The sequence below is a fragment of the Mixophyes fleayi genome, chromosome 5 (assembly GCF_038048845.1).
Source record: "Mixophyes fleayi isolate aMixFle1 chromosome 5, aMixFle1.hap1, whole genome shotgun sequence".
Classification (NCBI taxonomy): Eukaryota; Metazoa; Chordata; class Amphibia; order Anura; family Limnodynastidae; genus Mixophyes; species Mixophyes fleayi.
Window position 1 is genome coordinate 41,746,849 of NC_134406.1, and position 23,494 is coordinate 41,770,342.

A 23,494-nucleotide genomic window follows, 5' to 3' on the forward strand; every position below is an offset into this window, starting at 1 on the left:
TTAGTGGCACGGTTTCATAGACGTGATGTTAAGCATACTACCACCCCACTCACCTGTCTGTTGCTGCGGGGGAGGCGTGCTAATCTTACTCCAGACATGTCAAATAACCGAACCTGCCTGTTGTCATGTGGAAGGGCAATGATCCTTTGACTGACAGACACACTAATCCTAAGAAATAGACATTTAATATCAGAAACACAAATAAAGAGCAAATATAGATTGTAATAAACATCAATGTCTAAATACCAAATATATTTCATACTGGAGGAAACAAACATTCTTAATTTCAGCATTGCCTCTATACATTTTATCACTCTGTTTTATGAAAATTGATGCACAGATTAAGGTGCAAAAAAGGTGATGTAACCAGACATTTCCTTTCATATTTTAAACTGTAGAAATAAATATACAAAACTGCAGAATAAGGACAGAAACTGGTTATAGATAACATCAGTTTGTTCCTAGTTGTCTGTGCACCATAAGCACTCCCCATTTAAATTTTGCCTATATCTTGTAAATACAGACATGCACCACAGTGTTTTATAAACAATCATTTAAAACAATGTCAAATATTTTTAACACATTAGAGGACAACCAAAATTTGAATTCAAGTAACATTTCAGAAGATTGTGGTTGTCTCTACGTTTTTTAATTTTTTTTTACTCACGTTCTGAAGGTCAATGGGATCACTATATTGGTCTCAATGCTTATACCTTTTGTTAAATGCAATATGCGGGAATATGCATCCATTATAATAGCGTTAAAATCACTGGTAAACACGTGCTTTAACACAACTGGTTATGAGGCCTAAAAGGTGATTTCAGTTATTAAAAACATACAAAATAGAGTAAACAGACTCTATTAGTCATTTATAACAATAGTTTCTCAAGCCTTTAAGGATTTTTACATTTTCAGAACATGGTACTAGCAGCATACATATGACCAATTAGATCTAATTTCACAACTGGTTCCAATCAAATTAACTCATTAACGGAAGCAGCAATGACAGGTAGGCATGCGTTACAGAACGCAAACATCCAAAATGCGATAGTCAATAATACGGTTTTAGGCAGTTAAGACAACCAGCCAATCTGGACAAAACATTATATCTTCCAAACTTATCCTGCAGAGAAAACAGTAGCTTGAGTAATAGAAAAAAAAAAGTATAGTATACAATAAATAAACCTCAACACACTACTTAGTAGTTAGTACATGAAAAAACTAAAGACAGCAAAGACCAAACACACTAATTAAATACGTTAGGCACAGGTAACTTGATAACGCAGATAAGGTTATTGAAGATGGGGCTAGGGAAGCAGGTCTAGAGGTACAGATGGTAATGGGATAGTAGAAGGAGAACACACGAAATGAGGGCCGTACTTGTGACAGCTAACATCCCAAAGTAATGAATTGGAAAACCTTAGTTTACAGTTGGGCATTTGCAAAATATATGCAGCAAAGTGCACTATCCACACCCCCTAAAGAGGGGGAGGGTGCAACTACTTAACCTCAAGCGAGACACAAGCTAGTAAGCACTTTATAGTGTGTCCTTAAAGTGCAGATCCAGCCATCAACATCTATGCGTTGAAATCGCATAGATGTGTATATTCAGTGCTCCAGCTGAGCGGCCAGATGGCGTTGGGCCTATTAGTACGGTTGCATGATGGTCGCATATATAGCCTGACGAAGGCTATTATCCAAATGCATTTTACTTTAATTCCAATCAACATCTAAATGATCCCGAAAAGAAGTTGATCAGGTTTGGCAGCCGTTTTGTGCATACATATGCAACACTTTGTAGCCAATTTGCAACCAAATTGACAGTTGGGATTGCTGCATGAACATGTGCCTTAAAAAGTAAATTACAGAGACCCTTCCATTTGCTTCACGTTATCCCACATATTGAAATTTAGCCACCTCCGTAAATCATATTGCCATTGTTTCATGTAATTCGTTTCGTCTCCTGAAATAGAAATGCTCTATATACGGTAAAGTTTTACAGAGAGGAATCAAACTAAGAAAAGGATTCAGCAGGACTGTTCTACAGATTTATTTACAATTTTATTTGTATACAAATAGAACTGCAACACACAGGAATGATTATTATTTCACCCTGAAGGACAACCCCTACTTGAAACTACAACCTTACAGCAAAGTGAAGCTACGGACTGTGAAAACAATATAAAAGTATACAATGTATAGGCCTCAGATATGAGCCCAGGTCATAGCAGTTTTGTGAAGTAATTAATAGAATATGTCAGAATATGTCCACAGAAACAGGGGCAAAGTATAACTGGGTTAAGGTACACTGCTGGGGAAGAGAAATAAAGTCTAGTGATTGCCCTTTAATATTCCTTTTATTGTTAAATTATAGCATGTACATAGATAACAATAAGAAAATAATTTCACCATGTAAGTTTGTATAACAAATAAATGAAAAGGTTCTAGCAAACGCTGAGCAGTCAAGTTATCTCAAGCTCTAGTGATAAATGGGAAATCTGGTAACAGCAACCGCAGCACATTACATTAATGTCTCAGCTCATTCGCTTGTCCTATTTCACACTTGTGAATTTTTGGCTGGGAAGAGAATGAAGTATATTCAAATTTTATTTATAAAAAGCTGCAGACTAAATCAATGTTGCTTTCTCTTGCAGCACTGAAAGGTGATTACAGTTTGTCTGTAACCAGTGAAGTGTGCATTGATGATTGCAGAACAATATTATAATGTATTCCGTCACCATGGGATAAGGACCACTTTGTGGCTGCAGTATAACTTTTCCGCTGGATCACTTTTATCATCCAAACTAAATTGCTAGTGTGACAAATTACTGGGGTGAACTAGAGCAGTGCAACTTTTCATTACCAATTGTCACCTGTATACGTGGGTAAAATTGGTGTATAATCTATTATCTGTCTCTTTATCTCTCTCTCTACCTCTCTCTCTACCTACCCGCACACAAATTGTGTTATAAAGAAGGGGACATACTTTTGAATGCAATCTTGTTCTGAAAGCATACCTGCATATCCAGTGGTTAGCGAAGGCGGTTATAGGAAGGAAGGGTGGTTATATGAAGGAAGGGTGGTTATACAGAGAGGATCAAGGAACCACCAATCTACTATAGGCAGTCATCTTTGCCAGCTACTATTTTTAAAGTATTTAGCAAATACAGTGTCAAAACTTGTAACTATCATACCTGTTCACAGCAGAATCTGTACGAATGGTGGCGATGGGTGATCTCATATTCTTTAAATCCCAGACTTTCACAGTCCGGTCGTCACTTCCAGATACAACATTGTCCCCCACCGTGAACACAGCAGAGGTCACAGTACTGAAAAAACAACAACACTCAGTTAAACCCAATAAGGAAAGTGCGATAGTTACCACCTTGCAAATGAGCAACACTCTAACCCAGTGTTTCCCAACTCCAGTCCTCAGGGACCCCTAACAGTGCATGTTTTCCATATCTCTGCTGGTGCACAGGTGTATTCATTATTAACAGACACATTTTGAAAGATTCACAGGTGGTACTAATTATTGCACTTGTGAACTGGAAAACCTGCACTGTTAGGGGTCCCTGAGGACTGGAGTTGGGAAACAGTGCTCTAACCTCTAAAATGTCCTTTAGAGCTCTAATCATTTTTCAAAAATCCTCAACAGGCAAATACTGAACAAAAAATTGATTACAGATCTTTCAGGAAAACAGTCCTGTCTGTCAAAATGGTAGTTCAAGCTCAGGTGTAATATCCCAAACACAGCTCATTCCCAGGCTAAATTTGGGGGTAATGTTGAAACAAAATTATTTTAAATTAAGTTGTCCAGTGCCCTGTTTTAAGATTTTTCCCACAAATAATGACGACTAAGCCCAAAGGCAAACAGCCCCTTTAAGGTTGACTTGTGTAGTTCAGGAGGCCAAACACACTTTCAGTATTTGCTTGGAAATAAATTATAGTACTGTTCGGAAAGGCTAAATCCCTATGTAAAGTTAAACAAGGTTTCACATACAAAGATTTTTCATAATTCAAGCACCGGTAATATCTATTACAAATGACACAAAGTAGTTAAACCTGCCTACAACTTTATCAACCTAAAACATTCGGAGCATCTGCATACTAAATATAAAATACACTGAACAAATATGTGTAAAACTCTACTGAAAAAGAGTTCTACATCCACATTTTTTAGTTTCTAATACAGAAAACCCAACTGATAAGATGACATGTAATTTTATTTAATGCGTCTGTTGAATTATTTGTGAATAGTATGTCAACTTAGCAGCCACTCTGTACCACTAAAGGGTTAACTATTTTGCACCAGGAGATAAAACATTATTAGGACAAAGTAAAGTATAACAGTGGTCATTTGCTGCATGCCAAGCTGTACTGTAAGACTGGGAAGGAGGGGGCACACATGTAGATGTTAGAAATATCGAATATACACTTATTTTTCAACCAGAGGACAGCAGTTTGTAAAGCTGGGTACACACTACAGAAATTTCGACCAAATTTTTATGCCGAGCGATTTTACATGCGATCGATGGTCCGATCGCTCGGTCCATGGACTGCATACACACTAGCCTTGTTTAGGACGATTAAAGGAAGAGCGGACGTCCCTTTAGCGACTTTTTACAGCCATGTTGTCGTGAGCAATGATTTTAATTTCGTACTCACTGCAGCGACATTTGCGGGAAATGTAACGAGATACCAAATACATTAGCATAAAGGGGCAGAGCTTTCGCTATAGTTAACACCCAAAGAGCAATAAAAAAAGGCAACACTGTCTCTTCATTCATTCCTATAAAATAGCAGTTTAGAAGTTTAGTTACATAAAAGTTAGAAAAACATTAAAGTGCAATGCAATGAACATTCCCCAATAATAAATCCCTTTGTATGTAATGGAACGCTCCATTCTCGGCGTGCATCATCACCGATTGGTCCACAGCAGAAACGAACACCCATGTCTGAGTGTATAAAATGACAGAGGAACCTGTTTGGTGGTGCCGAGGAGCATCAGAAGATGGCGACTGAGCAAGTGTCAGTGGGGGTTGCGGGTGAGGAGAAGGTGTCAGTGGGGGTTGCGGGTGAGGAGACGGAGACAGAGTCAGAGATGGTGCTGGAAGGGCCAAAAAATGTTGGAAAAGTTAAGGGGGGGGATGGAGATACTCAAGAAGAGCAAAGAGCAAATCCAATGAGCCCAAGAGAGGTGGAGATGATGGTCAAAGTACTGGACCTGGACAACAATGACATTAAAAAAGGTCAGTAGCACGTGTAGTATACCTGTTAGAAGGACTTTATTTCATTCTAGTGTCACATACAGCAATGTAAACTAATTTGTAACCTAATTTTTTTTATGTCAGAACGAATACATTGCCAACATAGTCGCAAAGGGTAATAACACACGTGCTTTATACAAGTGTAATGGTCTGCAGCCAGACAGGTGCAATATACATCGATACAAAACACAAGTCAGTGGTGTGCGGATTCCACACCATGTGTGACTGGGACACACATCAAAAAAATGTACATACACACGCCCCACCAGGTCGAGGAAGTATCTGAGGATTGTCGTGGATCGGTCGGAAGTTTATACACACTGCACAACGGAAACGAGATTGGAACGAAAATATTAAATGGTACAACCAACCAAATGAGGCGACAATCGTCCATTTGGGCAGACTTTGGACGATCGTGTCACTGCACACACTGACCAGACTTTTGAACGAGCGGTCGTATATCGGCTGATTGAGCAGATTATTGGACGAAAACCGTGTAGTGTGTACCCACCTTAACACTAACTTGCAAAACATCATAAAATCAATTGGGATGGATAAGTTAATAAGAAAAAAGCCAAAAAAAAAAAAACCAGAACCACAGAGAACTCACTCATTTGTGAACCAGAAATATATTTTGTACAACAAGCCGTTTAGCCACCTCACACATTCTATGCGCCTACTGCAGGACGGCATTTCTTGCAGTAAACCTAAATGGTGGGAACTACACTATAGCCCAGCCTGCGATCACTTTAGATGCACGTCCTTTGTTTATTTCAACCTTTGGGGGTTTTCATCATTATCATTTATTTATATAGCGCCAGCAAATTCCATAGAACTTTACATTTGGGAACAAACACAGTAATAACACAATACTGGGTAATACAGACAATCTATGAGATTTTCTCCTAAAATACTGCTTATTCTGTCTTCATTTGTGTTACTTCACTTCCATTTAATGGTCTCCTCCTGCCAAATGAAATCAGCAATGAACACCCTGATCAGCTCAGTCCAGAGCAGACAACTACTTTAAGGGTTAAAAGGAAAGTACTACTTTCCAATTAAAAGTAAATATGTGTATAAAGATTTACCCATGGATTAGTACTTATGTCTTTCAAAAAACTGTGGCATAACAGATTTCCACATTTATTAAGGGTTTCAAATTGGCTACATAAACCACACCATACATACGTGTAGCATTCTGCTACCGGAGGAGCTCTCCTGTAACCACTCACATAAGTGCAGATTTATATGGATCTAAAAGATATTCGATGCAGTGAAGCTTCACATTGCAGGATGAAAATATATACATATATATATCTATCTACTACCTTATTATAATGTTATAATCACTGCAGTATTGTAACCACAAGCTAGGCAGTTGCCCTTCCCATAAAGTGGTGACAGTAGGAGTAGATGTGGTCCACAACAAGCAACAAGTTGGATGTATAAACTTTGTTTTCTCTAGTTAAGGGAAGCCTCAATTTGCCCCTCTCCTCTGTTTACATATATGTTCGACTTGCCCCACGTTCCCTCATTATTTCCTTACACAACAAAATACACATGTTGCCACATGAAATATTTGTTAACAGTCTAATGATCTAGCTAAAGGATGCTCTAGCCTAGCCAAATTCAGCTCCTGCCCTTTAATGTGTAGCCAGTTTTAAAGATTGCATACATTAGGTGCTCTGACCCTAGTCAAGTGCATCTAAAAACCTAAATGAACTAAGTGTGATATAATGCTTTCCTCCCCAGGTGTAGATGCTTATGTACGCAGTGGGGTTTAAAGGCGCCCCCTGTAGATGATGGGCAGTCACCTGGTCCATTGGCCAGGAGGCCGGTGGTATCTGGAGCCCCAGTTGCCGATGTGCTCACTGTAAGAGAAAGGGCTGGGGCGTTCCTGAAAATTCACTGGTAATGGCAACTGGCAGCACCCTCACAGTGGACAGAGTATGGCACTAGCACTAAGCACTTTTGACCTCCTTTCATCACACTTATTTCTTGGTCCTGACATTTCGGCTCGACTAGAAAAATTGTTATACCCATTGGCCATTAGGCTGGGGCCTGCGGGATTTATTTATGAAGACCTAGCACTTCTCACCACCAAGCACTTTTTTCATGTACTTTGCTGTGTGGCACGTGCTTTGAGGGGTTTGGGTTAAGACCCTTATGGGCACACCTTCTCCCCAAGTCAACCGAGACTCCCTCCTTCTGGGGGGATGGGGGGGGGCTAAAGAACAAGTTTCCTTAGGGAAAGCTTTGGCCTCTTCAGATGTTGGTCTGCAGACCCTTGCCTCCTAAGGGGCCTTTTGGCTCTGAAGGTTGGGGGGTGTTAAAGGGCTCTCCCTAGCTTTGGCATAGGAAGGTCTGAATATCTATTTTTTTCCCCTCTCTGAGGCCTTCTAACTCCTGTGGAAATGAGAGGGAACGGGGCCCTTCCCCTTTTGGGAAGGGTAAAAAGTCCCAAGCCCCCAGCACAGTCACTGATTGCAGTGGGTCATTTGGAGCAAGCACCTTGGGCTTCAATTCAATTTTTTTTATTTAAGAAAAAACAGTAGTGATTTCCTCCTCCAAATTAGGACTTATACCGCACTAATGAAAAAACCCTACTACCACCTGGCATACAAAATAAGATCTGCAACGATAGATTACAGGGACAACATTCCATAAACGATTTCAAATACCGTACATTGCTTCTTGATCCTGAGAAATCTTTTACATACACAACGTATTTAGCAGTACATACAAATTAGTCTTCCTATTAGGAGACAAGGACAACATGGACTGTTTAGGGGTTCTGAGGACAAAGACATATGCTGGATTAGCTACGCAGCTTGTGCAGATCAGACTTGAACTGTACCAAACAGAAATGTGCATAAAGTTACAAGATGATATTTAGCCTACTTAGAACAAGGGGGAAAAAACCCAGCACATTTTCTGTCCAAAAACCATCACATTAATTCAGGTTTGTCAGCTTACCCTTCCACTGTATTTGATTTCCTGACACATGCCTTAGCAGGGGTCATGCACATCTATTTCTGCGAATTTTGTAATTTTAATTTAAAATGTCAGTTGCTTCTGTCATTTCCTTGGTACTGCGGGAATTTGATTTCATGTTCCATTCAGTCTGCTGATTAGAGATTAGCACTATCCAGGTCACAAAGGCCCAATTTACGCAAGTCCTCAATTTAAACTGACATCAAATTAAGTTCTAATTAGGACCAGACCATACCGCATTAATGAGACAAAGTTGCTTAATGTAATTTCAGAGTGCAACAACATTCCTCATAAAGGAGAACGTATTTAGGTGCCATGTCATTTTAACCCTTTCACTAACAGGTGGCCGAAGGTGTTAAATGGACAGATCACCCCATGTAAATTTGCACAATTTTTCATAAAGAGTTATCCAGCTTTGAGTGAAAAATAGAGACACAGGGTTATGTTTTCCCATCTCCTACCTTAAAATTGCATACTGGATGAAGCTGCATTAGTCAGAAGATGATGGCAGGAATAGGGACACACAAAGTAGAGATGAAAACAGTACTCAACAGTTTCATCAAATAGACAGATTGGTATTTATATTGATTACTTATTTCAGTTTGGTGAAAACAATTCTATACTCTTTTTGAAATCCTGGTGCACATTTCAATAACTAGCTTTCATTTTAGGAGTTACTTGAACTGTACCCCATTATATTAAGCCAATGCGGTTTTGAGGTAAACATAACTAATAGAAAGTTCCTTTACATTTTCCCTCAGAACCATCTGAATTTATCAGTGAATGGATTCATCAAGGTGTTAGCTCTTCACAAATTGCCGACCCATGTTGACCCCAATGTCACTGCTGTAAGCTAAGAGTTATTCTGTTGTCCGCTAGCATGTGCAAGCATACGTTTTTTTGTTTTTTTTGGATCACATTTCCAAATGTTTATGGGTACCTGTGTTCCTAATGCATATTAAATGTATCCACAATGCAGCCAAAACATTTGCAGACAACATCTTAAAAACAAGTTTGAGTGCAGGGCTGCAAATCAATCAAGTCAACGAGTATTCTGTCCTGAAAGCTTATAGGCCACTATACGTCATTGAAATGCTGTTATACAAACTGATACATTTTTATTGAAAGGAATATACACCTTTGTAAGAACATGTCTCTCTGTTTATATTTTTTTTTCCATCTTCAAGTAATTGAGCTGTAGACTTGATTCTCATAGCGGTAATGCCAGCGGTCAAAGTGAAAATTTAGAAGTGGCGGTATAGAAAATGTAATGGTAATCTAAATTAATGGAATTTGGTAGCTTTACAATCAAAGCAGTAGACGAAATGGCGGTATGCAAGGTAATGCAAAAACTTGTGCACAGGTTGCTTACTGGAGTCTAAATCAGGAATTGGTATCAACAGCTGCTGTAAATCTAAAGGTAGTCCAGACCTTAATGATACCTCCTGATCTCTCTCCCTCCTCTCTAGAGAGTCCGCCTGCCTCTCCTGCCATCTCCTCCTGGATGTCCTCTCCATTCCTCAAACTTAACCTCGCCAAAACTGAACTCATAGTTTTTCCTCCGTCTCACACCTCGCCCCCTTCTGACCTCTCTATCACTGTTGACAACACCTCTATCTCCCCTGTCCCCCAACTTTGCTGCCTCTGTGTCATCCTCAACTCCTCTCCCCCCTTTGGCACCCACATTCCCTCTCTCACTAAATCCTGCCGCTTCCAGCTGCGTAACATCGCTCGCATCTGGTCCTTCCTCTCCCAAGATGCCATCAAATGTCTTATTCACTCTCTGATTATCTCACGCTTGGACTACTGTAACCTCTTCCTCACTGGCCTCCCCCAATCTCATCTCACTCCCCTTCGTCCTGTACTTAACGCAGCCGCTAGGCTCATCTTCCCTTCTCGCCGCTCCTCATCTTTCTACCCCCTCTACCAATCCCTTCACTGGCTTCCCTTCCCCTACAGAATACTCTTCAAGCTCCTCACTCTTACATACAAGGCCCTCGCCAACTCCACTGCACCCTAACATCTCCTCCCTCCTCTCTATTCATGCTCCATCCCGTCCCCTACGATCTGCCAATGACCGTCGCCTCTCTTCCCCCCTTATCACCTCCTCCCATGCGCGTATCCAAGACTTCGCCAGCGCTGCCCCCCTCCACTGGAACAAGCTCCGTCCCTCCATCAGAACTTGCCCTAATCTGTCCTGTTTCAAACGGGCTTTAAAAACCCACCTTTTTCTTAAAGCCTCTCAGTCTCCCACTTAACTTCCTACCTTTTCTTCTGCCTCTTCCCCCTCACTCCCCTTCCCTCATAGTTTATCCTCCGTTCCTCCTTCTCTCCCCCGTGTTTCTCTTGTCTGTCTACCCCGCCCCTTAGATTGTATGCTCCTTTGAGCAGGGTCATCTCTCCTCCTGTCTCCACCACTTTTAACTCTGCTCTCCAGCTATCAGCCCTCCTTCTCGAGGACCCTCTCCTCTCCCCCCCCCCCCCCCGTCCCTCGTCGCTCCCTCCTCTCCCTCTGGGAGTTTCCCTGTCACCCGTGCCCTCCCTCCTGGGCTCCGTGGTATGCGGACTCTCCCCTCCCCTACCCTAGCGTTGAGCTCATTGAGTTACTGTGATTATTGTTTACTGTACTGTGCTGTCTCACCTTGTATTGTAATTTTGTTTGTCCCTGTACGGCGCCACGGACACCTAGTGGCGCCATATAAATAAAAATTAATACTAAAAAATAATAATAATAATAATAATAATAATAATAATAATACAGAAAACAAAACAGCATACAGCACTACAATCAATTAACAATATGGAATTACACAAAGACTTAGGTGTATCAATCGTGATTGTCTCTCAGATTTGTATCCAAGATAATTCTCTCTCATAATGAACATATTCTTATGTTCAAATAGTCACTAGTAACATTAATGTCCAGAAACACTACGATCATCCAGAAGAAAGCAGGAAACATGATATGAGCGAGAGCAGTTCTTTTCTCACTACCTATTTCAGATGAAACTCTGATGTTGTTTCTGTTTTCTCAGTGTCCTTATGGTTCCAATCCTCTAGGTTTACTTCAAGTTGTGTTCAGAGCTGCAGTGAGAAAGTTGGTGTGCGCATGTGTGTATGAAAGAATATACTACAATTTGGGGGAGGGAGTGGATTAATGGGAAAAAACTAAAAAACTAAAAACTAAATTAACATAACTCAAGACTTTTTTTGAGTTTAAGAGCACTTTATTTGTGTTAAAACCAACTTTGCAAAATAAATGTCCCAAATAGTATCGGACAAATTCTTTTGTAGTTTTCTTTTACAGTCTAGGCTCCTAAAAGCGGTGGTACTCATTATACGGACCCTTAAAATGAGGAAAAGTGGAATAACGATAAAATAAACCCGATTGCAATAATAACGATATACACAAAATGCACACTTACTATTAATCCGACAGACCACTTGTGTGACACTCTTCCTGTGCGGCTCCTATAGATTCCGAATGCACCAAATGCCGCAACTTGCAATTCACATCACTTACAAAGCAGAAAGTGACATTTACGCTCTTAAAGTGGAAATGTCATGGACCCCACACAAAGAGAAAGTGATCTAATGGTTATTGTTAGGACTATGGTTAGGTTTACGATTACGTTTATCATTAGGGTTAGGATTACGAGTAATGTTAGGATTAGGGTGAAAATCGTGATATTGCCGCTTTAAAACTACAAATCTCACTTTCTGCATTCTAAGTTACGTTAATTACAAGTGGCAGCATTTGGTACGGTCGGAATCTATAGGAGCCGTGCAGGAGAAGTGTCACACAAGTGGTCTGTCGTATTAATAGTAAGTGTGCATTTTGTGTATATAGTCATTATTGCAATCAGGTTTATTTTATCGCTGTTCCACTTGTCGCCATTGTAAGGGTCAGTATAACGCACCGCACCCCCTAAAAGAACAGTAAGTCTGATGTTAGCGGGAGACGCACACCGCTTCGTGATACTGTTGGTTTAGGAACTTGGGACTATTTCTTTTTTAGCTTTCCTTTACAGTCTGATACTATTAGGTGAAAAGAACTGCTATCAGTCATATCAGGTTTCCTGCCCTTTTCTGGATTACAGTATTGTTTCTGGACATTAATCTTACTATTGACCATTTGGACATGTTCGCATGATTAGCCGCACTGCACAGTATATTCATTTTGAGGGACGATTATTTTGCATACAACTCAGAGACAATCACTATGGATGCACCTAAATCTCTGATGTGTAATGTCATATTGTTAATTGATTATAGCTTTGAATCCATCTATTTTGTTATCTGAAGTGGCAGTATGGCATACCACCGTATACACCCCTGGATTACCTCGACACAGTGGTATCACAGGATGGGATATGAAGCCTGATACATAGCGAAAAAAACAAAAAAAAACAAACTTTGATAGAACACACCAAAAGAAAAGCAAAATGAATAGTAGAATATTGCTACACTAAACACAGGGATGAGTAGGGAGGACAAGGACCCATGCAGAAAGTGCAAAAGAACTCTGTTTTCTCTGCGCGGTTTAGCCAACCACACTGAAATAGTGTAAGACGGATTTATAGATGTTAATAAATTCTGGATGCAGGTGTGAAAACCAAAGCAGCTGACAAGTAATTGATATAGTGCAGCCATTGCCCGCAGAGTGCAGGTGGCCATTTGGGCTGGGCCAATACATGCCTAATCACTCTGAGTTCACCAACTCCTAATGAATTGGTAGGCTGCTTGCTTATGAAAATTGGTTCAGTCCAAAAAATGGTGTCCTCCATGTGTAAGTGGAAAGTACACTTTAAACACACTGTAAATATGATGTTCTCCTTCCACTTTCCCACATGACAAGGAAGGATATCTTTGCAATGTAGGCATTCCATTCAAACGTTATCTCTGGCAAGATTCACACAGGAAACATATGAAGATGCAATGCTTTCAGTGGAAACCTTAATTCATGAATAATGAGAATGCAAATGAAAGCAATTAATTAGAAAATTAACAGTCCCAATTTATTATATTGCCAGTTTTGAGCATTGAAACCTGTATTTCTTCCAATTTTACTATGTCAGTTGTTCTGTTTCTTTATACTTTGCTGCAGAAAGGTTACACCAAAATCACATTTTTACATAATACTTAACTCTTTCAACAAAGAGAAATATGCAAACCATGAAATACATTATCTGAACCTGGCATTACTAGACATTCTATTACTTGTGCTCAAATGGGGTGGAGGGGGGGGGCTTTTCTTCTTAAGTAACTTCCCCATCTAAAAGGGACACTAAAAACCTAAAATAAATGATTATCTAACATATCAAGGTATCTTGCTATATTAATAAATACATAAACTTTCTCCTACCACGAAAGGAGTAAAGATAACATGAGTACACACAACGTCTGATATCTACCTCACTGTAGGCTACTGGCCCCCGCTATCAGATACGTCATGTCTCCAGCTAAAGCCACATGATTGGTACCTAAAAATCTGCAAGTGAGATCTGATTGACGTTAAGCAAACATCAGTGACATGAGCCTTAATGTACATGGCTTTCCTATGATGAAATATCCTTGCCCAAAGTATCTTCAGTTTGGAAGTGCTACCAAGAGACACATACATATATAATGAACATACATACATGTTAAATGGTGTATCGGGTCATGAAGGACCCAACATAATACACAACCAATAGTTACACAGGTCCCTTAGGGAGGAATGCAGGGCAGATATAAGGAAGGAGCAGAGCAGTATACAAGCAGGGTTCAAAATCATTTAGCACAATTTTAAATTAAAAGGTAATAATAGAATAAAAGGAAAGTGAAATAAAAATATCATCTAATCTAAGAGTCGTAAAACGATACATACCCATTCAGAATCAGGCTAACCCTGGTTCAGAGAAACACTTAGAAGTTGGTGAGAAAGAGGGGTTGTGTGTTTAAAGTGTATATAAAGGAATCAGTCATTTTGAGGGATGAAAATTGAGATTCCTCTAACAACTGTAGCTCTATGATAAAATTAGCACAAAACCATGTTTGATTGCAATTATTTTACTTTTATAGATGTTAAACAGAATTTCAATACTTGGTTTGTAGAAAATGTCTCTCTTCAAACCTAGGTTAGAGTTTAATGCATTATTTGTGGAGTAGACAGTGATTCATTAAAGTCCCCCCCTATGTAGAATGAACACATATAGCATTACAATGGTCGTAAGCTGGCATATTACTACTGCAGAAGAAATGGAGAACACCCCCCATGACAAAGGGAAACAGAAAACTAGCATAATACAGCCACCCATCTTTAAAAAGGCCCCATCCATGCTCCTCAGGACAGAGTTAAATCAATGAGTCTTAAATCCAATATGGAAGGAGATTCTTTTCCGCAGGACCTTGTGTACAAACATTTCCATGAATCTGGCAAAAGCTGTCGTTAAGAGAATTCACTTTTGGTAAATCAGAGGTTAAATTACTCCTGACTAAATTAGTCATTAAAAAAGAAAAGGAAAAAAAAAAAAAAAAAAAAAAAAGAGGCATCAATGGACGACCACTGGACCATGTCTTAATAGAATGCTATAAGACATTAGGATTTTAATAACTCACAGGTATGACAGGTATTGCAGAGCATTGGGGGAGAAAGCCTGTGCCGAGAGTATAGGCTAGAGACACTTTAAGCTCTAGGTCTCACGGGGAGTTTGGTGCGATGTTACTATCCTCCGGAAAAAATTCAGACTCTGCCAAACCCCAGCAAAACTCATTTATCTTGTCGTAGGGAGCAGCCGAGCATGTACTTCCAGCTGACAGCGTGGCACTTTCTCACCACACACCACTGCCCGATCTGGAACATTCTGCTCCCTCCGTGGGTCTCAATCAACGGAAATACTGTGATGCTAGCACTCCTCATTAGGACTAACAGCTGTCTCCCCAGTCACACAGAGACTGGGAACTGTTTTGCATAACAATCTGCTGAAATTTCACACATACACCACATACAAGGGGAAAAAAAATATGATGTGAAGGATGCTAGACCATGAAATGCTGATGCAGTATGATCTAAGTTGGCATTATGTCCTAAAATTAACCGTGCGCTTTCCAGTATCCTAGAAACGTTTAAGAAAGTGCCGTCACAAACATATGACAATACTGAAGTAAATACGCATGATGATGGAGGCTCCTGAAGTGTCCAAAAACTGTCATGTACAATAAAAGCAAAGCCCGAAGGGAGGAACATCTTGTTACTTCTTGTTATTAATACTCTCGGCTAGGTAATGGTAGAGGACTTGGCACCCATGTTGACTTATATTAAATGTCACTTCTAATCTACTGATCTGTGGAATACTGTATTGGACTCAACTACACCTCATCTTCTAACACATTATTAAATAATGTGCTCCACACACTACGATTAAACCAGTTTGTAAATCAGAGCCAAATAAACCAATAGATGAAGTAATAAGTAGATTTGGTTTCATAAGCTCCAATCATTATGATTTCAGACTTTGGGAACTGCTATAAATGACACATAACCAAGATCTCCAATTTCCAACATTATCCGTAAATGTCATCTGTGGATCAGGTAATATCAAACAAGCACTATTTAAATTGTTCCATTTTCTTGTTAGTTATATTTTTATGCAAAAGATTTTTCTATATAGTTTTATGTATATTATTCCGTCAATATTAGTTTATAAAAGGGAAAAGACATTAGAGGGTCACTGGAGGGGGACAGCAGGCGATTGGGATAGTATTCATGTGTATGGTCAGAAACAGACAACACTAAGTTTTACAGGAAACTGTAATGAAGGGATTGATTGAGAGTGGAAGCAGATGAGGAAATCCAGAAAGTGCAGATCAGTCTTGTGGCAGTATTAATGATAGAACGCAGAGGTGCTGTCTACTTAGGCCAGACAGTAGGTTGCAATAGTCAAAGTAGGAAAGTATAAGGGCATGGATCGAGGGGGGGGGGGGGGAATTCGGATGAAATTTATGTGCTGTGAGTAGCTTTGTGTGCAGCTGCCAATTCCTGTCTATGATACTTAGTAAACAAAAAAATAAATAATTAGCAACTTTTATACCATAACTACAAAATGAATAGTAAGCTAATCAGCAGCTACGCATTCATTAAAAAAAAAAACAAAGACAGGGAGTAGTCAGGGTAAAGGAGGCCGCCACAGGCAGAGGTTGTGGAATTGTTTAGCTTTAATATATGATGCTTTCCCAGAAACCACACATCTTGTCTTGGGATGGTGGGAGGGGATGATCCAAGTGAGTGAGCAGCTTACACACTGTAAAAGGGATAAACATAATACTTACGTATAGGACATGTGATAACAGATAATAGATAGATCAATGACAAAGCACAAATGAGAGTATGTTTATACAGCATACACCAAATAATGTTTTGTAACTAAGGCACCGGATGGGAAGCCTAATCCATCTTGGACTGTAGCCATTCAGTCTGGGGGCAATGCCTTATGCCATTTGAGGTGTGTTTCTTTGCAGAGCGTTTCAAGAAATGTTGTGAAGGTCAGTCGTCCTGAACAGGAGCTTGGTGACATGTGTGATGAAAGGACGTATTTTGGAGCTGTTTGAACAGGCATGACTTGAAGATTAATGTAATGAAGAGTACGGCTTGAGGTCAATACATAGACAACAACTAGGTGACCTGGTAAAATGATGGTGTCATTGACTGTTAAAGGAATATTAGGCAGTAGTTTGGAAGATGGAGGGAAGACAATCAGCGGATTTCTATGTTTAACTTTAAATACCTTTGAGAAATTCATGAGCAAATGGCACTGTTCATGTATGTTCAAGGGTGGAGAGGTAAATCCTGATGTCATTTACATACGAATAGTAATGGAGCCCAGGTGTGGATATCAATTTACCAAGAAAAACTAGTAGTGGAGTACTCTTCCAGAGAGAGAGAGAGGGGTGGAAGATTATGCAGCCTAATTGAAGGAAACTATGAATGATGATCTGGGTTAGTATGATCAAAATAAGGAGGGGTCAGTGTTGTGGATGCCAAGAGAATGGAATACTTGCAGAAGTAGAGGGTATTCAACAGTATCAAAACACAGAGAAAAAATCCAATAGAAGTAGGAAGAAAGACTCCCCTTTTGCTTTAGCCGAGAGTCTACTTTTATAAGCTTGGTATAGTATGGAGTTAGAGGTAAGGTCCCCCGTCCACTGTTGATACACAAAGTTCAAGGCTCAAACTTCTCTCCCACCAAGGCTCTACAGTAAGTTTTGAGGCAAATGGAAGAATAGAAATAGCTAGGTAGATAGAAAGCATGGGTGGTTCACAATCAGGTTCCTTAAGAATGGGCTTGATGATTACGTTTTGTAAGGCAAAGGGCAGAAGCCGACAGCAATGGGATCTTGTGGACAGGTTGTGAGTTTAGGATAGAAGAAAGACGGGAACTTATATTCAGCTAGTGGGCTGAAAGAGCTAATAATAGAATCATATCTAGGTGTTTGTAAGTGTGGATGTCTGGTACAAAGCAATGATACTCCTGATTGAATACTACTTTAAAAAATATATTATTATTATTATCATCAACATGACAAAATGTCTTTGGAACTAAACGCTGTTGTTGGGGCAGATGGAGTTGAGTTAAGTTGGGATTCAAAGGTGGAAAGGAGAAGATATGGATTTGATGCTTGTGAAGATGTGTGAGAAGAACAAATATTTTTAACAAAGTTGAGGTCACGTTTAAGTCATGGAATTGAGACTTGAAGCGGAGATCAAACCATATTTCCTCCATGTGTGCTCAGCAGCATGTATGGCTTTTTACGTTAGAGTCCAAATGAAGTGGTAAGAGAGATCAGCTTAAACCCAGCAGAATTTTATAGGCTAAACCAATATTCGTGGAACGCAACAGCACCACTGGTGCACAAACGCTAAAGGCTATATTCGTATGAACATTAGACCAGCCTAGTGTTCCACAGAAAAGCTTCTATACACAAATACTAACTAGTTACATGGAATACAATGCTCTATAATATAATCCATAGCTTCATCCGGGAAAACAGATAACCACAATAAGGTATTAAGGGGTGCATTAGGGAACCATATAAAAAGATAGTAAACCTGTCTACAAACAACTGTTTAGTCCCTAGTTTTTTTACATGTTTAGTCCCTAGTTTTGTAGTGTTCTCCCCAGGCAATTTTGCCAGCCAGGTGGCATTAAGAAGTAGCTGAGTGGGGGCAGTTGTAATACTTTGCAATATTACTGAAAAATGTTGTAAGTTATTGCCGACTCCTGCCAGGACTGGTCAGATTGGTGGTCAGTCATCTAACACAGACTGCTGGTTGTAGTTCCCACATAGTACCTGTTCTAAAAGGAGAAACAATGATTTATTCTATTATAATAGGACTCTGTTGGGATCCAAGAGTCGGGTGGCAAATACAAACAGCCGGGTGGAGCACCTGGGAAATAGGTGCTGGGGAGAACACTGTTTACCGGCGGTTATAACAAAACTAGGGACTACACAGCTGTGTAAAAAACAACAACTAACGTTTTTTTTATAACCTCATCCCTTGCAAAACATCAAGCCCCTTTCTGCATCGCTATCTGTGGAACGCTCTATCCCACCGCCTCAGCTTTCAAAGTGTTTAAACACTCCCAAAGATCCGTCTTTTCAACAAACCCATCTATCTCCTCCATAATCACAATCTTTACACCTACTCTGTTCCCAACCACAGTCTTTACTGCCCTCTACCATAAATATCAAGCGTTCCTAGCACCTATTAGATAGTAAGGGTATTTGGACATAGTCACCTTTGCTGTCTGTAAAATGCTAGTACTTCAATAAAAACAAAAAGTTTACAAGACTGCAAATAAGGAACAGCAAAAAATCTGAACCCAGAAGACCATACACGATTGTCATTAGTTTATTAATGCTAAATTAGAATGCTAGACTACTGTTAATGAAGCAAAGGAATCACTGACACATCTGATTCAATACAGCAGCCTTAAACCTTTATCATTGCCCTCTCTTGTTTAAGGAAACATGATTAAATCCTGTTGCTCCATGAATTCTAAAGAATGAATAGGTAATAAAGTTTATTTACATATATACAGCTGCAAGATGCAAAACCATTTTCCAGATGTCAACCAAAAAACCAACATCCAACTAATATATTAGATCCCTGAAACAGTTAAGCCGTAGATACATTGACTTGCAGATCTGGCGAGTATACGCAGCCGTACTAGTTTTCCCAACGCAGAAGATTGAGACTCTTTGCATAAATTCCCAATTGCAATACGAATCAAGATTACGTACATAATGATTCACCGCCTTTCTATTTTCAATAGCACTTTAGGTAGATGTCATGAAAGGCACCTTATAAATGATGGCCACAAATACCTGTTCGAATGGTAAAAGTGATCAGGGATATGCCGATTTTACTCATCTATGGCAGGCAATTCCATCTCAGACAGCTACATAGATTCCAAAATGTCCCATAAAATAAATGACTTGTGACAAAAATTCTAATGGAAAAAAAATGAACACTGCACATTAAAGTGCTAGCAACTAAAAAGCAGAAGGCAAAAAAGGGGAAAGATATCAAATTAAAGTTAGAAAAGAAGAAATATTAAAAGTAAAAACTATAATGTGCAAAAGTTAATTATCGACACAAATTAAATATCAATGCTCAGAAACAAATAAGGTTTCATAGGCTGTTTTTGGTGAGTGTAGGGCATGAATGTAATGATTAGCATTATTATTATTATTAAAGCAGGTGTACCCCCTTTAGAACATTATTGTTCCTAATTGTATATAGTATGTTGACATCATTTACATTAGGTTTTCAGCATTATTTTTTTGGCTTGTTTCTATAGAGGCATCAGAAGAATTTTTTTCCTGTGCAATCAATTCAATAATGACAAATAAACTTTGACCATTTTTAATGGTTTCCTATAATTTGGTTGTCGCAGGATAGGTCACCAGAATACTCGGCACAAGGATGGAAACACTTAAGTCAGCACGAGTTTGCAGGAGTAATGTGCTGTGTATAAGTACAGGGCTCATACACAAAGTCTAGTAGTGACAATACCCCAGCAAGCTACTTCTGACATGAGTCCCATCCCTTGTGCGTCTTCCTTTTGGTGAAATAGAGGAAGAGGTGGTCTCTGACTGCTGTCTGGCTCCACCAGATAGACATTTGAAAACATATACATAGTGTAACCGGCAATTCAGGAAAACCATGGAGGGGGTGGGGTCAAAAAGACGTAGGTAGAAATACTTTACTCAGAGGTATTTTTGAGCTTTTATTAAATATGAGGTTCTACTTTAATGGGACATTTTGTACTTCCTTATTTTAAATATAGAATAATGTTCTGCAATCAATGTTACACTAATAAGATGTTGGGTTTATAGGATCCTCTGTATTCATCATGTGGAACTACTAATAGTGCAGGCTGACAGTGTCTCCACAAGACACAGCAAAACACAGCAGTTTGAACTCACTCAGTTTATTCAATTAGCCGACCTCTGGCTGCCCAAGTTATAAACAATATTATATAATTAGCTATGATACATTGACTCTTGTTAACAGTGCAGTGTAAGTTGACAAGCAAATGAGACGGAGGGTGAAAGGATAAAAGGTAACAGTAACAAAACAGGAATATTTACATAATAAATAATGTTAAAATGTGACTTTTGTTCAAAAATGTTAACCACACAAGACAAATAACTACGTTTAGAGCCATGCTTCAAGGTACAACAAAGTATGTCCTGTACCAATTCACACAGGCCGCACGCACCAAGGTTTTCCTCATTCCCGAAGGTGGCCCAACTACATTAATGCGAGTGCAAGCTCCAATGGAGGGACTGATGTGAATGACAAATATTCTATGTACAGGACTGTGTAATATTCTATATACATAAATGATAATTTAGTTTATACATTAAAACATCCTTTAGTTCTACTTAATGAACGGTTGTAGTCAGTGACTCCGCAAAGGGTGCCCTTTACTACAGCGGAGTTAGGAAAGGGCACCTTAGTGTTAATCTCTAGAATATTTGCCATTTGGCATGGCCAAGTCCTGGGCAGGGATTTTTTTTTTTCTTTAATGATTCCAGGAAAAAAAGCAAGCTAGTCTGGCAGAGACTCAAGGGAAATCATACCAAGGCTCTCAGTAGGCCAGCTGTACCCATCCTGGATTGAGTCCCACCTTGTCCTTAGCATCCATTATTTTCCTGCTCTATCACAGGATGCCCTCTATGTAATCAATCACTACTACCATGCTGTCATCTCAGACACCTCATTGGTGTGCAAATATAGATTTTAGAACTTATTTTTTTCGATGGTTTCTTATAGAAGATTTTTTTTTTTTTAAATCCAGTAAAATGTAATGTTTTAATCTATAAGCTAATGAAGCTGTATCATACACATTATACCAGCCACACTATTATGAAGTTTTAAAGGGACAGCAGAGCATCCGGCATCCAACACACACACTGTCCAGAGGAATCGCAGTGACAGCTGACCATTCATTTTCTGCAGCAACATAAATATATGGCTGCTTCAAAGCCTTGATAATATTAAATCACTATAAAACAGACTTAAGTGACAGTAAAACATAATGACTTGCCTGATGCATTGTTTGAATGTATTTATTAAACATTAACATTCATGGACGCATATCAGTGTCACTTTAAAGGTCACTCTACCTCCACATTTACTAAATAAGAATTATAACTGGAAGACTAATTCTACCTTGAAGAATACAGAGGGTTACTCATAAAGACTGCTCTGTGGTGCAGGTGTGCTGTAACCCATGGCAACCAATCAGCAATCACATATCAGTTTTCATTATCCAATTTGCACAGAGAATAAGCAGTTGGCTGGTTTGGTCTTCTGCACCTTTCAGCAATGCTGGTAAATAAGCCAGACAGACAAACAGACTTTTACCTTCACAACCAGACACCCCGAGAAGGATTATACTTACAGAAAAAGTCACTCAAGAGGATTTGTCCTATTCTGCTTACCTTCATCTCCACCATATAGTGAAGCACATTACATTTACAAAATGTCTCCTTTGTGATGATTTTTATTTTTTTTATACATTTAGTAAAGCCTACAGGGTAAATGTATCAAGCTGCGGGTTTGAAAAGTGGAGAAGAAGTTTCCTATAGAAACCAAATCAGCTTCTAGTTATCATTCACTTAGTACATTATAAAAAATGATAGCTACAATCTAAGTAAATGATAACTAGAATCTGATTGGTTGCTATAGGCAACATCTCCACTTTTCAAACCTGCCAGAAACTCACAGCTTGATAAATTTGCCCCTACAACTTTCCAACTATCATGCAAGATAGTTAGATTTCACGGTTATTAAAAAGAATTGTGTGGGCGCTGGGGTGTTATTTGCTATCTACTATAAAAAGAGGTACATGAAAAATAACTATTCAACCACTTTGAAAATCAAGGGATTGATAATTTTTTCCACGTTACATTAGGTTTTGAAAACCTCTAAAAACCAAATACATTAAATAGTAAAGATACTTATCATGCTCTCCAAGCAATGAATGGAACAGTCGTAACTAAACCTATGTCAGTGTCTAACACATGAACAGAATGGCGGCTCTGCGCACTCAGAGTATCTATAAGAAACTGACAGAGCAGTGTTATTAGCTAAAAAGTATTTTTAGGTGGAGTTATCATATAACTAGAATTTAGTTAAAAGGACACATATAGCACAACTACAATGGGAGAAGCAATCATACAAGGCCAGAGTGATCAATATCCCAATATTTTATGGAGGACTGAAGGCCATGTGTGGAAGGAACTGTTTCTGCCTCTCTCTGGTAATTTACACCCTATTCAGCAGGGAGAGGGCAATAAGCTCTCTCTAAACCAGGCTTCCTAAAGCTATCACAGCAGGAGAGCGGTGACGTGCAGAAAAAGCCAGCTACCGGAAGCAAGCACACTACTCCGATAGGCCCACTTGGCTTCCAAGTCAAACTGGAGTATCTGAGATATTAGCGAAATCATTATTGGAATTAAATTGGATCAATATGGGGCATTTGGTAAATATGGTTAAAGGTGGCCACACAGGCTGTGTTAAAAATAGCCGAGACATTTGTCAGTGTTCAAACCACAACATTACTAATGATTGTGCCACTAAAGTGGTCAGTGTGCCTTAAAGTATGTGTAAAAAAATGGAAGTATTAAGATGTTTCCCAATATAGGCTCTTGGTTGATCTATACATAGTTGCACT

At 39.3% G+C, this 23,494-nt stretch overlaps 1 protein-coding gene across 4 annotated transcripts in view; it reads right to left on the minus strand.

Annotated features, from left to right (window-relative positions):
- The window catches only part of WDR37 (WD repeat domain 37), a 116,082-nt gene that overhangs the window by 7,659 nt on the left and 84,929 nt on the right, over positions 1–23,494 (minus strand). For all 4 annotated transcript variants that reach the window (XM_075212081.1, XM_075212083.1, XM_075212080.1 and 1 more), the window contains 2 exons: positions 3,195–3,329; positions 54–168 (listed from right to left, as the gene is read on the minus strand). In XM_075212081.1, coding sequence (XP_075068182.1) covers positions 54–168; positions 3,195–3,329 — 250 coding nt within the window. The remainder of the gene's footprint in view (positions 1–53; positions 169–3,194; positions 3,330–23,494) is intronic.